General features: G+C 51.0%; 1 protein-coding gene across 1 annotated transcript in view; it reads left to right on the top strand.

Annotated features, from left to right (window-relative positions):
• Positions 1 to 795: 795 nt before the first annotated feature.
• Positions 796 to 17,153, top strand: part of lzts3a (leucine zipper, putative tumor suppressor family member 3a) — a gene marked incomplete at both ends in the record, with an annotated part of 34,419 nt that continues 18,061 nt past the window's right edge. Inside the window, 2 exons of the mRNA XM_084325448.1 lie at positions 796 to 816; positions 1,747 to 2,352. Of these exons, the coding sequence (XP_084181574.1) occupies positions 796 to 816; positions 1,747 to 2,352 (627 nt within the window). The remainder of the gene's footprint in view (positions 817 to 1,746; positions 2,353 to 17,153) is intronic.

Raw genomic sequence — 17,153 nt, 5'->3', positions numbered from 1 at the left:
ACCGCCAAGACCACCAGCACCAGCTCCACATCCACCACTACCGACACCACCTTCTCCATCACCACCACCACCAACACCACCCCAGGCCAGTCAAAGCCCACCATGCGCAGTGTCGGCACCCGCACCACCCAGAACAGCCTGCCCCGTGCCCCTCCACCGCCCCCCTCCTCCTCTTCCTCCTCCTCTTCCTCTTCCAACCACCGTGGCAGGGGAGGAGGAGGTGGCGGCGGAGGGGGCTTGGATGAGAGGAGCTACAGCTCGGAGCGCCCCCCCCAGCCGCCCCTCACCCAGGCCAAGGGGATCACGGTGGACGAGCGCAGCTTCGCTGCCGTCAAGGAGAACTCTGCCTTCTACAGTACCGAACGCCCGCCACCATCCTTCTCTGAACCCGGGGACAGAGACAGAGACAGAGACAGAGACAGAGACAGAGACAGAGATAGAGATAGAGACAGAGACAGAGACAGAGACAGGGACAGGGACAGGAACAGAGGTGCTGCCCATAGCAACAGTAACCGGGGGGTCTCCAACAGCAACAGGGGCCTTTCTAATTCCAACCGATCCGGGGTTTCGGCGGGCATTGGAGAGCGGCAGACGACCAACTCTGCGTTCGTGAACGGGCGTCGAGAGGGGCGGGAGATGCCCCGGGGGGCTGTGAGTCTGGACATTTGTGGGAATAATGTGGTGACTGTAAACAATGACAAGAACAGTGGCCAGCAGATGGGACAGTATAAAGACGCTGGTGCCAGCGCCGGGGCCAAGATGGACAACCACAACAACCCCCCCAACATCCTCCCCATGTCTGGGAAACTGGAGCAGGTACCGGTGGGTATCTCCCTCCCTCCCTCCCTCCCTCCCTCCCTCCCTCCCTCCCTCCCTCCCTCCCTCCCTGTCTGTCTGTCTGTCTGTCTGTCTGTCTGTCTGTCTGTGTGGTTGTGTGGTTGTGTATATCAGCAGTATTTTATAGGGGGAAATACCCTTAGCCTCAACAAATTAATGGACCACTAGCCTAGCTTAAAACTCTGGGAGAGGTGCCTAACAGCTAGGCTAGTGGTCCGTATCCGCTTCTATTCATTTGTGCTAAGCTAGGTTAGCTTGCAGCTGGATAGCTTTCTACTGAACACACAGAAAGGAAATTGGTATTCATCTTCTTGTCTGACTCTGGAGAAGACAGTAAACAAACACATTTGCCATGATGTTGGCGTGTTCCTTTAAAGCTGTATCTTCTAGCCTTTTTTCACATTTTCTCACCCATAACCCCACTTTCAGAAGCATTTTATGATATTTGGGGTGTTACTGGCCCCCAGTAATGTACTCCCCTACCCTGGCGTGTGTGTTGGGTCTACCTGCAAGGTACCTGAGATACTGTGGAAATAGGGTGTTCACTTTGTTTTACCTTAATTTAGGAATGTTACACAAACATGTTGCGTATTTGTACAGAATATCTCAATTGCCCTTTAGTGCTAGGTCACTGAGGAATTAATAACAATTGCGATTTGCTTCAGTAAAGTATTTTTCTTGTCAATTTGTGTGAAAAAATATAATTTGCTAACATGAAAGTAAAACTCATTATGGAATGTGATTGAAGTTATCACTTATTTTATGACCTTGAAATAGTATATTCTTGAAATAAAGAGTAAAGAATGATCTGGTAACAATATTTTATAGGAATTATATGATTTTGGAATGAAACTCTTGAGCTTTTGATGGTTGACCTGTGTGCTGATGTACACCCCTTCTCCCCTCCAGACCAATGATGGACTAGTCCGCCCCTCAGCCTTCAAGCCTGTGGTGCCCAAGAGCTTCCACTCCATGCAGAACCTGGTGTGCCCCCCTCAGACTGGAGCAGGGGGTGGAGGAGGGGGCCGCAGCGCTGGAGGAGGAGGCGGAGGCGGGGGCAGTGGGCACCCTAGCATGCCAGGACCCCTGAGGGACACAGACAGCCCCGGAGCCCGGGCGGGGGGGACCAGGGGTGGGGCCGGCCAGGGTAGCCTGTCTGACTCGGGCAGGAACTCTCTCACCAGCCTGCCCACATATGCAGGCTCCAGCTCGGGCTACGGCCCCCCACCGGTCCTGGGGCCCCTCAGTGCCTCCACCAGCCATATTAATCGGCTTGGGGCCACCGGGGCCTTGGACAAACTGGACAAACCTGGGGGGAGTGGAGGGGTGGTAGGAGGAGGCTACCAGAATGGCCTGAGCGCTTCGGACAGTGGCCACTCCTCGTCTGGGAAGAGCTCCTCATCCTATCAGAGGCTCAGCCATCTGAGCGACGCCCCCGCACCACTACGCCCTTCCCCTTCCTCCGATGATGTCATCCAGGACCTGGAGGATCGCCTGTGGGAGCGAGAGCAGGAGGTGAGATGGGGGGAGGTGTGTGTGTGTGTGTGTGTGTGTGTGTGTGTGTGTGTGTGTGTGTGTGTGTGTGTGTGTGTGTGTGTGTGTGTGTGTGTGTGTGTGTGTGTGTGTGTGTGTGTGTGTGTGTGTGTGTGTGTGTGTGTGTGTGTGTGTGTGTGTGTGTGTGTGTGTGTGTGTGTGTGTGTGTGTGTGTGTGTAACATAACATAACTAAACACAACAGCCATTATTACAGTGACTTGACACCTAGGGAAACTGTGCATGTGAATGCCCTGAACGTCAATAACGATATCATCTATATACAATCCATCAAAACCATTGGACAAACTGATTGGCTGACGTGATAAATTGGTGTGGCTTAAACTTGCTGAGCCGACTGCTGTATTGCTATTCGCAGGTAAGACATAGGGGGCTTAGTGCTCACTTTGATGAGGTAAGGAGCCCGAGCTCTTTATGTGAAATGGCATTATAGCATTAGCTCCACTGTCTTATTGTGTGTCACAGTATGGTGTATATTCGCACTGTAATTCAGTAGTGTGCTGTGGGCGCCGCTAGCTGTACAGGTGATCAGATGGAAAGGTGTGGTTTGGCTTCCAGGAGATAATGACACATAACATTATTATGGTGGAATCGTCATTGTCATATTATGTTCTTTTTTTTTATCATGTTCTTTTTTTAAATTATTATTATTATTTCACAACACAACAAAGCACAACACAATACAGTAGCACAATAATACACAAGACACCACAGGACAGTACTTCAACAATAATAACTAACTACAATAACGACAAGACAATCAGAAATAATACAGAATAATATTAAAAAAAACATTTAAAAATAAAAATATAAAAAAGAATTTATTTAATTATATTATTACAGACACCACAGAAGACAATTCCTCCCATCTCCATATACATTACATCCAATAGTGTCAGAGACCAATTAATCATTGTGAGTTTCTCAGGTTGTTTCCACTTCATGGCTATCAGTTTCTTGGCTGCTGTAACACCCGCCAGAATGATAATTTTTTGCTGTATGGAATGCCGGTAGTAATGATATATCATTTAGGAGTAGTGTTGCTGCTGTCAGTGGAATTGTCAGTGTAACTGAGGGGTACAATTCCCTGACTGTATTGTTAGATATGATACTTACTACCACTACCTCTTGTACTTTAGACTCTGGCCACCCAGTACTAGGTATAAATAATTATGATAAACACTCCCACCTGATGAAACGGATCCAACACAAATGTACCAAGTCGAAAGTCTGCGTTTAATAATAATACATAGCAAAAGGTATGTACAACGATCACTTAATTACATTTATGATTTGAAATAGTATGCACTTTTATGGCAAATGAGTATTCGTAGGTAGATCAATATCGAATGTCCAATCTCTGATTGCGCAGGAAGCAAATATACAACCTGGAATATTTAGGGAACAATAGCAATGATACTTGAATGATTATATAGCTGGATACACTAGGTGTTCTGAAGGATCAGATTAAACCGAATATATATATTTATTTATATATATATATTTAATTGTATTTGTATATCCCCTGATATCCCTTGTATATTCCTTGTACAATATGCATTGAATATCCCTTCTAGTCTACTGAACATCCCATAATAGTCTCCATTTTACCATTGGACGAGACCTTGGTGCCAGGTCGCCATACCCCTCAGACCAGGTTCAATCGTACCGCTCAACATGTATGGACAAGTCCTAGTTCCGCGTAGGAATATGTCTACCGCACCACTAATGGTACTATTTGTTCATAGTGCGTATATATACTGCGCTATTAAAGTAGAGCTTTCTTTTAGTCCAGTTCCTTACCCTCCAACAGAGTGACAGACGCAAAAGCCTCCCCGCGAACCACGTGTGGGCAGTAAGGCCAATTCGGCCCAGTATCGGCATTGAGACATCGTGTATATTAATATTTGAATAGTCATATTTGGCACTATATCGTCGAGTTGGACGTATTCTATTAAGCTAATAATAGTCTATTCATATGTAGTGCCTCGTGCGGTAAGAGTTCTATAATAATCAGCACCCCCATCGTTTCGAGCATCAGCTGGACGCTTATCCAGGGTGGTTGACCCCACGTGAAGCTGCACCCGAGGAGCTCCAGGCCAAAGAGCGAGTGGACCTGTATATTGGATTATTCTACCGACGACGGCTAGCCTTCCCCGGCTTGGATTATGCTTTGAGTACTTTGATTATTCTATGGATAAAGGCCAACACTGCGGTGTGTTGGAAATACCCCCCCCGGAGAGGACGACAGGTGAGAAGACGCTCTACACGACGAGGTCGCCTCACGTCTCTCCATCGTGGACCGGAGGACGCCGGCCACAGAGAGTCCAACTGCTTTCATCTGTGGATCGAGGATCGCTGGGCACCGGGTCGCACGACTGTGGGCTCTCCCAGGATACCCTCGGCCAGACGGGATACAGCCAGACTCTACCCCCCCCCCTCCAGCTGTCCTACAAGCAGTCGGAACCTCCCCCTAGTGTATCCAGCTATATAATCATTCAAGTATCATTGCTATTGTTCCCTAAATATTCCAGGTTGTATATTTGCTTCCTGCGCAATCAGAGATTGGACATTCGATATTGATCTACCTACGAATACTCATTTGCCATAAAAGTGCATACTATTTCAAATCATAAATGTAATTAAGTGATCGTTGTACATACCTTTTGCTATGTATTATTATTAAACGCAGACTTTCGACTTGGTACATTTGTGTTGGATCCGTTTCATCAGGTGGGAGTGTTTATCATAATTATTTATACCTAGTACTGGGTGGCCAGAGTCTAAAGTACAAGAGGTAGTGGTAGTAAGTATCATATCTAACAATACAGTCAGGGAATTGTACCCCTCAGTTACAATTGGTCCTTCGAGCCGGAGGGTAATCAGTGTAATATTAATATAGTGTTATTAATATTAAAATGGCCTATGATGAACACTCCACGAAACGATCCTCCTAACCAACAACGCCCGCGGCGCAAACGACAGCTCCCTCAGTACCTAGAGGCTTACGCTGTCAGTCAACAACCTAGTCTTCTACCAACAGTAAACGCGGTAAAACTAGAAAGTAAAATTATGTCTAACCCTAACGACCAGGCTACCCCGACCATAGAGGCCCCTATGGGTTCTAACGTAACTGACCCAGCTCACGGTGGGGACCAGGGGGAACCAGACATGACTTTACACCCCGCCAATACCGAAGAAGTAGTCCCAGACGAGTCCCGGGAGGAAGACAACACTACCGAGAGAGAACTCGGCACGGAAGAAGATGAGGAGAGCACCGTGGAGATAGAGCTCCAAGACTCCAAGGGACGGCTCCCCTATACAACCGTCTTCTCCCAGCGAGGCAGAGAGGACACTACAGCAGGCATTCCTCGTCAGCCTGAAAGCCTCTACTGAACGCGATAGACTCCAGGGTGAACGCGATCGATTGCAGATACAGCAACGGAGCGAAGAAGAGCACATACGCCTGGAAATAAGACGCATTCAGATGGAAGAGAATATGGCAAGAGACCGGGCCGACGCCCAGCGCGCCGCCACCGGTGCCCAGAGAGAATCGGATCTCACCAAGCGCGAAGCCGAGCGCGACAGAGCACAAGCGCAACTAATAGAACAGCTGATCAGAAGGACAACACCCCCTCCCTCCACCAGAGGCTCCAGGAACTCGTCTAGACATCACTCCAGGGCGGCATCCCCTAGCCGAGTAAGCGACCCTGAACTTGACCAACAGACGAGGTTTATACCCCCCGCAGACCCCCTTCCCCAACCGGTCCAAGCGAGACCCAGCCACCGGGAAGGAGCAGCATACACTGCGGAGAGGCTAAATCAGAGACTACAAGCCCTGGATGACCTAACGGAAGACGAAGAGGAAGAGGAGGAGAACCACGCCCGACGACAGCACAGTACTCTACCGGACCAGGAGGTCCAGTACAGCCCAGGCTATACCCCCGCGGAGCTGCGCTACAGACCCCCGACGCTATTCACGGGTGAGCACGACGCACGACCCGCACCGAGGAACAGCACCTGGACCAGCGGGCCATGGTACACAGCCGGTACCAGCCCACGCCAAGGAGCAGGAGGAGACTCGCCTAGGAGGCCTCTCCCCCAACGCTCGCCGATGTATCAACAATCCGCGTCATACATTGGCACACCTATGGTACCAGACTTCACCCAGGAGAACCGGGCCCAGTATACGGAGCTCCGCATGTGTCTGGAGACAATGTTGGTGGATGTCATTGATGAACGCCATAAATACGCGATACTACTGAAGCATTTAAAGGTACCCCGCGCGCACAACATAGCGCTCGCCTACGCCACTTCTACGACCCCATACACCGCAGCGCTGGTAGCGTTGGACCAGAGATATGGACGTATATGGGATTACGTGATCCAGGAGATCAGGCACATCGACCGCCTACCCCCAGCAACAGACAATCGAGCACTGGACGACCTGTCCATCAGAGTGCAGTCCCTAGTAGGGATGCTGGGAGCGCAGAGGGAAAAGGGTAGGCATGAACTATACGCCAACTCAAATGTAGAGAGGATCTTGGAGAAGCTACCGCCCGCCCGACAGGAGCGCTTTAGGCGGCAGAGAGACCACCGAGACCCTAATGGCCCCGAACCGAACCTCCTCGATCTAGCCGACTTCCTGGCGAGAGAAGTCAGCAGCTTACGGCTAGATACATTCGGACGGAGCACCCCTGGCTCCAGAGAAGGAACCAGGAGACTAAATGATGGAAGAAGATCGGTGACTGTCATGCACCAATCGGAGTCAGTGCCAAGCAGTAGGAGCCACAGTACCCCCTCAAGAAAGGAGAAGTGGAAGATAGTGTGCCCCTACTGTGAGAAAGAACACTGGCTGTCACAATGTGACTCATTCCCCAAGATGAATGCGGAGGAAGCGAGTCAATGGATAAAGTCCAACAGACGCTGTTTTCGCTGTGCGCGATCACACATGGCAGCCGAATGCCGCTTAAAGAAAAAGTGCAGTCGGTGCGATGGAGCCCATCTGGACATACTCCACGACAGTAACAGACGGCGGCCTCCACCCGCACCATCAAGCAGCAAAGCAAGCGTCATGTACATCGACCCCGCCAGCAGCAGCGGAGCCAGAGTGCTCTTAAAGGTAGTCCGTGTGACATTGAGCTACCAGAATAAAGTCATGGACACTTACGGCGTCCTTGATGACGGGTCAGAGAAGACCCTTCTGCTCGCGTCCGCTGCGGCCCAGCTAGGGCTGCGGGGGAGCGAAAACCAAATGACAATTCGGACAATAAGAAGAGATTTGAAAACGATAAAGGGCGAGAATGTCTCATTCTCTATCGCAGCAAGCGGCCAGCCCGAGCGACGGTACAGGATTACAGACGCTTTCACCAGCCAAGAAATAGGACTCTCGCGGTACACATACCCCGTAGCCAAGCTGATGGAGAAATATGTACATCTACGCAAGCTACCGATCCCACTCATAGACGGTGCTACCCCGACACTGTTGATAGGCTCCGATCATGCAGACCTCATTGTCCCGATAGACCGGGTTCATACCGGACCCAGAGGCTGTCCTGCAGCAGTCGAGACCCGCCTAGGATGGACTCTCCAAGGCCCACTCGCCAAATCTCTCAACCGAACCACAGCCACTAGCTGTCTCCACTCCCGAGTCACAGAGGGAGACACCGCACTCCTGCAGCATGTAGAGAGGCTATGGACCTTAGAACAAATGCCCTTTAAGAACGAAAAGAAAGACATTCGCTCTAAAGACGACATCTACGCCATTAACCTCCTCGAGACGGGAACAAAGAGAGTCCCAGTCAGCGGCGTGTTGAGATACGCCACGCCACTCCTGCGGCGGGAAGGGATGCCTACCTTTCACGCAAAGAAAGACGCCACAGAGCGGTACCTACTAAACACAGAGCGGCGCTTAGCCAAGGACCCCGCCCAAGAAAGTGTATACCGCGCTGAGATTGAGAAGCTCATCACAGCGGGACACGTCACAAAGATTGACATTAAAGAGGCCGACCAGACGACTGAATCGTGGTACGTGCCCCACCACAAGGTTCATCACAACGGCAAAGACCGCATCGTGTTTAACTGCAGCTACCAGATCGGATCCCAAAATCTGAATAAAGAGCTATTGCCCGGTCCTACACTCGGCCCCTCCCTACTAGGCGTACTACTCCGCTTCCGCCAGGACAAGGTGGCTATCAGCGGGGATATCAAAGGGATGTTCCTGCAGGTGAGATTAGTAGAGGAGGACAAGCCCCTGTTGCGGTTCCTATGGAGAGAGAGGCCAGGAGATGAGCACCCAGCCATCTACCAATGGGAAGTCCTCCCTTTCGGAACTACATGCAGCCCATGCTGTGCTACATTTGCACTACAGAGACATGTCGCAGAGGACCCAGCAGCGGACGAAGAGGTCCGACACAGTGTGAAGAACAGCTTCTACGTAGATAACTGTCTACAAAGCGTTTCGACCCAGGAAGAAGCCGAGGCTCTCCTACATAAACTCCGCGCCTCTCTGATCAAAGGCGGCTTTGATCTCAGGCAGTGGGCCAGCAGCGATCCGCACGTACTGCGCAGCCTCTCCTCCGAGGACAAGGCAGCGAGCAGCGAGACCTGGATGGCCACAATCCCAGGAGAAGCCCAAGAGATGACACTAGGACTAGTGTGGCGCTTCAAAACAGATTCGCTCCACTATAGACACAAACCCCTGACCACGGAGCAGGGAAGGTCGACGGCAATACCGACCACCAGACGGAGTGTGTACAGAACACTCGCCCGACAATATGACCCGTTAGGATGTATACTACCGTACACCACCAGGGCAAAGATGATTGTACGAGCATTGTGGGACAAGGACCAGGGCTGGGACGACCCCATTCCCGCACACCTTGCATCCACCTGGAGAGAGTGGGAGATGGAACTCCACTCACTCCCAGGCGTTAATATACGCCGAAGCTACTTCCCACCCACGGCGAGGCCAGAGACATGTAAAATGGATCTACACGTCTTCAGTGACGCCTCCGAGGTCGCCTACGGATCAGTAGCCTACTTGCGGGCCCAAGAAGAGGGGGGAGAGATCTACACAGCATTCATCCTCGCCCGCTCGAGAATAGCCCCACGCAAGCAACAGTCTATCCCACGTCTAGAGCTCTGCGCAGCCCTCGCAGGAGCGCATCTAGCCACGCTCATCCAACGTGAGCTCACCATTCCGGTGCATAGAACAATCCTGTGGTCAGATTCCACGACAGTACTCGCCTGGATCAAATCGGATTCATGCAAATACAAAGTCTTCGTGGGAGTCAGAGTCACTGAGATTCAAGAGTTAACCGGAGAGTTAACCGGAGAAGCAAACTGGCGCTATGTTGATACAAAACACAACCCAGCTGACGTCATCACCCGGGGAATGTCCCTAGATGACTTAACCCGTCATAACATCTACAGTGACGGACCAGCATTCCTCAAGCTCCCGGAAGGAGATTGGCCCACGCCCACCCCGAGGGAAGCAAGTGACGAGGAGGCTGAGAATAAGAAACCCATGTTCTGTGGATTGAGCACTGTTGTCTCCGCAGACCCCAACATAGACGATTGCATTACCATAGAGAGTGCGCAGCAACGGACATTCCTGCGGCACCACCCAGAGATTAAGTCCCCCGCTGATATGTCAGCAGCTGACTACGAGGAAGCAGAACTGCTTCTACTGCAACGAGCCCAGAGAGACTCGTTCCCCGATGAACTAGACTGTCTACAGGGAGGAAAGCCCGTCCCATCAGACAGCAGATTGATTCATCTGGCCCCCGAGAGTGACACACATACCCTCATCAGAGTGGGTGGTCGCCTGCGGAGAGCCCCCAATTTACCGGATGACATTAAGTACCCGATCGTATTGAACAGCCGACACAAGGTCACAGAGCTGATTATAAAGAAATACGACGAGGATGTACACCACGCAGGAGCAGAGAGAGTCTTCGCGGAAATCAGACGTCGTTACTGGATACTTCAAGGAAGAGAGGCGGTGCGACGCTTCCAGCGAACCTGTCTAGACTGCCGAAAGTGGCGCGCGCAGCCCAACATACCACGGATGGCTGACCTACCTCCATGTCGCCTCCGACTCGGCGACAAGCCATTCCACTCAACAGGCATGGACTGTTTTGGCCCGCTGCACATAAAGAAAGGAAGAGGCACAGAGAAGCGGTGGGGTATTGTATTCAAATGCATGACCACCAGAGCGATACATATCGAGCTCCTTCCGACCATGAGCGCAGACTCATTCCTTATGGCCTTCCGAAGATTCACATCACGGAAAGGAAAACCGTCTACATTATTGTCCGATCACGGGACAAACTTCAAAGGCGGAGAAAGAGAGCTGAGGGAGAGCTTCCAAGCTATGGGCCCAGATTGACTTCCAATTCAACCCCCCAAACGCACCCCACTTCGGTGGAACTTGGGAACGAGAAGTACGTTCTATAAAGACAGCCCTGTACGCAGTACTTGGGGCCCAGACTGTGGCGGAAGAAGTCCTAATGACAGTCCTCACGGAGATTGAGGGAGTATTGAACTCAAAGCCCCTCGGTTACGTCTCCAGTGATGTAGCAGATGTCGACCCAGTCACCCCCAACACCCTCCTGATGGGGCGGCTAGATCCCGCATTACCCCAGACAATGTACCGGCCTGAAGAAGCGAACGGCCGACGAATGTGGAGGTACAGCCAAGTATTAGCCGACAAGTTTTGGAGCAGTTTCCTACTGCACTACCTACCGTCTCTACAGACCCGCCAGAAGTGGGTAAAAGAGAGAGACAATTTGACGGAAGGAACAGTCGTCATGATTATTGACCAGTCACTACCCAGAGCTATGTGGCCGGCTGGCCGCGTAAGCAAAGTGATCACCGGTGCCGATGGCAAGGTCCGAGCAGCTGAAGTACTCGTCCAGGGGCGCATTTACACCCGTCCTGTGGCGAGGCTCATAGAACTGCCCCGACTCCCAGACACAATCGATGATGACCATGACCCTATGACTTTGTGAGTTGACTGACCCTTACAGCGAACCCTTGAGTGGTAGACAGTGCGGTTAATCTGTCTCTGCTTAACTAATTGGGTTGGGACCAATTAGGGGGCGGCTGTTCTGAAGGATCAGATTAAACCGAATATATATATTTATTTATATATATATATTTAATTGTATTTGTATATCCCCTGATATCCCTTGTATATTCCTTGTACAATATGCATTGAATATCCCTTCTAGTCTACTGAACATCCCATAATAGTCTCCATTCTACCATTGGACGAGACCTTGGTGCCAGGTCGCCATACCCCTCAGACCAGGTTCAATCGTACCGCTCAACATGTATGGACAAGTCCTAGTTCCGCGTAGGAATATGTCTACCGCACCACTAATGGTACTATTTGTTCATAGTGCGTATATATACTGCGCTATTAAAGTAGAGCTTTCTTTTAGTCCAGTTCCTTACCCTCCAACAGAGTGACAGACGCAAAAGCCTCCCCGCGAACCACGTGTGGGCAGTAAGGCCAATTCGGCCCAGTATCGGCATTGAGACATCGTGTATATTAATATTTGAATAGTCATATTTGGCACTATATCGTCGAGTTGGACGTATTCTATTAAGCTAATAATAGTCTATTCATATGTAGTGCCTCGTGCGGTAAGAGTTCTATAGTAATCAGCACCCCCATCGTTTCGAGCATCAGCTGGACGCTTATCCAGGGTGGTTGACCCCACGTGAAGCTGCACCCGAGGAGCTCCAGGCCAAAGAGCGAGTGGACCTGTATATTGGATTATTCTACCGACGACGGCTAGCCTTCCCCGGCTTGGATTATGCTTTGAGTACTTTGATTATTCTATGGATAAAGGCCAACACTGCGGTGTGTTGGAAATACCCCCCCCCGGAGAGGACGACAGGTGAGAAGACGCTCTACACGACGAGGTCGCCTCACGTCTCTCCATCGTGGACCGGAGGACGCCGGCCACAGAGAGTCCAACTGCTTTCATCAAGCAGTCGGAACCTCCCCCTAGTGTATCCAGCTATATAATCATTCAAGTATCATTGCTATTGTTCCCTAAATATTCCAGGTTGTATATTTGCTTCCTGCGCAATCAGAGATTGGACATTCGATATTGATCTACCTACGAATACTCATTTGCCATAAAAGTGCATACTATTTCAAATCATAAATGTAATTAAGTGATCGTTGTACATACCTTTTGCTATGTATTATTATTAAACGCAGACTTTCGACTTGGTACATTTGTGTTGGATCCGTTTCATCAGGTGGGAGTGTTTATCATAATTATTTATACCTAGTACTGGGTGGCCAGAGTCTAAAGTACAAGAGGTAGTGGTAGTAAGTATCATATCTAACAATACAGTCAGGGAATTGTACCCCTCAGTTACACTAGGGGAAGGTTCCGACTGCTTGTAGGACAGCTGGAGGGGGGGGGTAGAGTCTGGCTGTATCCCGTCTGGCCGAGGGTATCCTGGGAGAGCCCACAGTCATGCGACCCGGTGCCCAGCGATCCTCGATCCACAGATGAAAGCAGTTGGACTCTCTGTGGCCGGCGTCCTCCGGTCCACGATGGAGAGACGTGAGGCGACCTCGTCGTGTAGAGCGTCTTCTCACCTGTCGTCCTCTCCGGGGGGGGTATTTCCAACACACCGCAGTGTTGGCCTTTATCCATAGAATAATCAAAGTACTCAAAGCATAATCCAAGCCGGGGAAGGCTAGCCGTCGTCGGTAGAATAATCCAATATACAGGTCCACTCGCTCTTTGGCCTGGAGCTCCTCGGGTGCAGCTTCACGTGGGGTCAACCACCCTGGATAAGCGTCCAGCTGATGCCCGAAACGATGGGGGTGCTGATTACTATAGAACTCTTACCGCACGAGGCACTACATATGAATAGACTATTATTAGCTTAATAGAATACGTCCAACTCGACGATATAGTGCCAAATATGACTATTCAAATATTAATATACACGATGTCTCAATGCCGATACTGGGCCGAATTGGCCTTACTGCCCACACGTGGTTCGCGGGGAGGCTTTTGCGTCTGTCACTCTGTTGGAGGGTAAGGAACTGGACTAAAAGAAAGCTCTACTTTAATAGCGCAGTATATATACGCACTATGAACAAATAGTACCATTAGTGGTGCGGTAGACATATTCCTACGCGGAACTAGGACTTGTCCATACATGTTGAGCGGTACGATTGAACCTGGTCTGAGGGGTATGGCGACCTGGCACCAAGGTCTCGTCCAATGGTAGAATGGAGACTATTATGGGATGTTCAGTAGACTAGAAGGGATATTCAATGCATATTGTACAAGGAATATACAAGGGATATCAGGGGATATACAAATACAATTAAATATATATATATAAATAAATATATATATTCGGTTTAATCTGATCCTTCAGAACAGCCGCCCCCTAATTGGTCCCAACCCAATTAGTTAAGCAGAGACAGATTAACCGCACTGTCTACCACTCAAGGGTTCGCTGTAAGGGTCAGTCAACTCACAAAGTCATAGGGTTATGGTCATCATCGATTGTGTCTGGGAGTCGGGGCAGTTCTATGAGCCTCGCCACAGGACGGGTGTAAATGCGCCCCTGGACGAGTACTTCAGCTGCTCGGACCTTGCCATCGGCACCGGTGATCACTTTGCTTACGCGGCCAGCCGGCCACATAGCTCTGGGTAGTGACTGGTCAATAATCATGACGACTGTTCCTTCCGTCAAATTGTCTCTCTCTTTTACCCACTTCTGGCGGGTCTGTAGAGACGGTAGGTAGTGCAGTAGGAAACTGCTCCAAAACTTGTCGGCTAATACTTGGCTGTACCTCCACATTCGTCGGCCGTTCGCTTCTTCAGGCCGGTACATTGTCTGAGGTAACGCGGGATCTAGCCGCCCCATCAGGAGGGTGTTGGGGGTGACTGGGTCGACATCTGCTACATCACTGGAGACGTAACCGAGGGGCTTGGAGTTCAATACTCCCTCAATCTCCGTGAGGACTGTCATTAGGACTTCTTCCGCCACAGTCTGGGCCCCAAGTACTGCGTACAGGGCTGTCTTTATAGAACGTACTTCTCGTTCCCAAGTTCCACCGAAGTGGGGTGCGTTTGGGGGGTTGAATTGGAAGTCAATCTGGGCTGGAGCGAGGTGGGTCTTAAGTTCTGGGCCCATAGCTTGGAAGCTCTCCCTCAGCTCTCTTTCTCCGCCTTTGAAGTTTGTCCCGTGATCGGACAATAATGTAGACGGTTTTCCTTTCCGTGATGTGAATCTTCGGAAGGCCATAAGGAATGAGTCTGCGCTCATGGTCGGAAGGAGCTCGATATGTATCGCTCTGGTGGTCATGCATTTGAATACAATACCCCACCGCTTCTCGGTGCCTCTTCCTTTCTTTATGTGCAGCGGGCCAAAACAGTCCATGCCTGTTGAGTGGAATGGCTTGTCGCCGAGTCGGAGGCGACATGGAGGTAGGTCAGCCATCCGTGGTATGCTGGGCTGCGCGCGCCACTTTCGGCAGTCTAGACAGGTTCGCTGGAAGCGTCGCACCGCCTCTCTTCCTTGAAGTATCCAGTAACGACGTCTGATTTCCGCGAAGACTCTCTCTGCTCCTGCGTGGTGTACATCCTCGTCGTATTTCTTTATAATCAGCTCTGTGACCTTGTGTCGGCTGTTCAATACGATCGGGTACTTAATGTCATCCGGTAAATTGGGGGCTCTCCGCAGGTGACCACCCACTCTGATGAGGGTATGTGTGTCACTCTCGGGGGCCAGATGAATCAATCTGCTGTCTGATGGGACGGGCTTTCCTCCCTGTAGACAGTCTAGTTCATCGGGGAACGAGTCTCTCTGGGCTCGTTGCAGTAGAAGCAGTTCTGCTTCCTCGTAGTCAGCCGCTGACATATCAGCGGGGGACTTAATCTCTGGGTGGTGCCGCAGGAATGTCCGTTGCTGCGCACTCTCTATGGTAATGCAATCGTCTATGTTGGGGTCTGCGGAGACAACAGTGCTCAATCCACAGAACATGGGTTTCTTATTCTCAGCCTCCTCGTCACTTGCTTCCCTCGGGGTGGGCGTGGGCCAATCTCCTTCCGGGAGCTTGAGGAATGCTGGTCCGTCACTGTAGATGTTATGACGGGTTAAGTCATCCAGGGACATTCCCCGGGTGATGATGTCAGCTGGGTTGTGTTTTGTATCCACATAGCGCCAGTTTGCTTCTCCGGTTAACTCTCCGGTTAACTCTTGAATCTCAGTGATTCTGACTCCCACGAAGACTTTGTATTTGCATGAATCCGATTTGATCCAGGCGAGTACTGTCGTGGAATCTGACCACAGGATTGTTCTATGCACCGGAATGGTGAGCTCACGTTGGATGAGCGTGGCTAGATGCGCTCCTGCGAGGGCTGCGCAGAGCTCTAGACGTGGGATAGACTGTTGCTTGCGTGGGGCTATTCTCGAGCGGGCGAGGATGAATGCTGTGTAGATCTCTCCCCCCTCTTCTTGGGCCCGCAAGTAGGCTACTGATCCGTAGGCGACCTCGGAGGCGTCACTGAAGACGTGTAGATCCATTTTACATGTCTCTGGCCTCGCCGTGGGTGGGAAGTAGCTTCGGCGTATATTAACGCCTGGGAGTGAGTGGAGTTCCATCTCCCACTCTCTCCAGGTGGATGCAAGGTGTGCGGGAATGGGGTCGTCCCAGCCCTGGTCCTTGTCCCACAATGCTCGTACAATCATCTTTGCCCTGGTGGTGTACGGTAGTATACATCCTAACGGGTCATATTGTCGGGCGAGTGTTCTGTACACACTCCGTCTGGTGGTCGGTATTGCCGTCGACCTTCCCTGCTCCGTGGTCAGGGGTTTGTGTCTATAGTGGAGCGAATCTGTTTTGAAGCGCCACACTAGTCCTAGTGTCATCTCTTGGGCTTCTCCTGGGATTGTGGCCATCCAGGTCTCGCTGCTCGCTGCCTTGTCCTCGGAGGAGAGGCTGCGCAGTACGTGCGGATCGCTGCTGGCCCACTGCCTGAGATCAAAGCCGCCTTTGATCAGAGAGGCGCGGAGTTTATGTAGGAGAGCCTCGGCTTCTTCCTGGGTCGAAACGCTTTGTAGACAGTTATCTACGTAGAAGCTGTTCTTCACACTGTGTCGGACCTCTTCGTCCGCTGCTGGGTCCTCTGCGACATGTCTCTGTAGTGCAAATGTAGCACAGCATGGGCTGCATGTAGTTCCGAAAGGGAGGACTTCCCATTGGTAGATGGCTGGGTGCTCATCTCCTGGCCTCTCTCTCCATAGGAACCGCAACAGGGGCTTGTCCTCCTCTACTAATCTCACCTGCAGGAACATCCCTTTGATATCCCCGCTGATAGCCACCTTGTCCTGGCGGAAGCGGAGTAGTACGCCTAGTAGGGAGGGGCCGAGTGTAGGACCGGGCAATAGCTCTTTATTCAGATTTTGGGATCCGATCTGGTAGCTGCAGTTAAACACGATGCGGTCTTTGCCGTTGTGATGAACCTTGTGGTGGGGCACGTACCACGATTCAGTCGTCTGGTCGGCCTCTTTAATGTCAATCTTTGTGACGTGTCCCGCTGTGATGAGCTTCTCAATCTCAGCGCGGTATACACTTTCTTGGGCGGGATCCTTGGCTAAGCGCCGCTCTGTGTTTAGTAGGTACCGCTCTGTGGCGTCTTTCTTTGCGTGAAAGGTAGGCATCCCTTCCCGCCGCAGGAGTGGCGTGGCGTATCTCAACACGCC

The sequence above is a fragment of the Notolepis coatsorum genome (genome assembly GCF_963971535.1).
Source record: "Notolepis coatsorum genome assembly, chromosome: 11".
Taxonomy (NCBI): domain Eukaryota; kingdom Metazoa; phylum Chordata; class Actinopteri; order Aulopiformes; family Paralepididae; genus Notolepis; species Notolepis coatsorum.
This window is presented reverse-complemented; position numbering and strand designations above follow the sequence as displayed.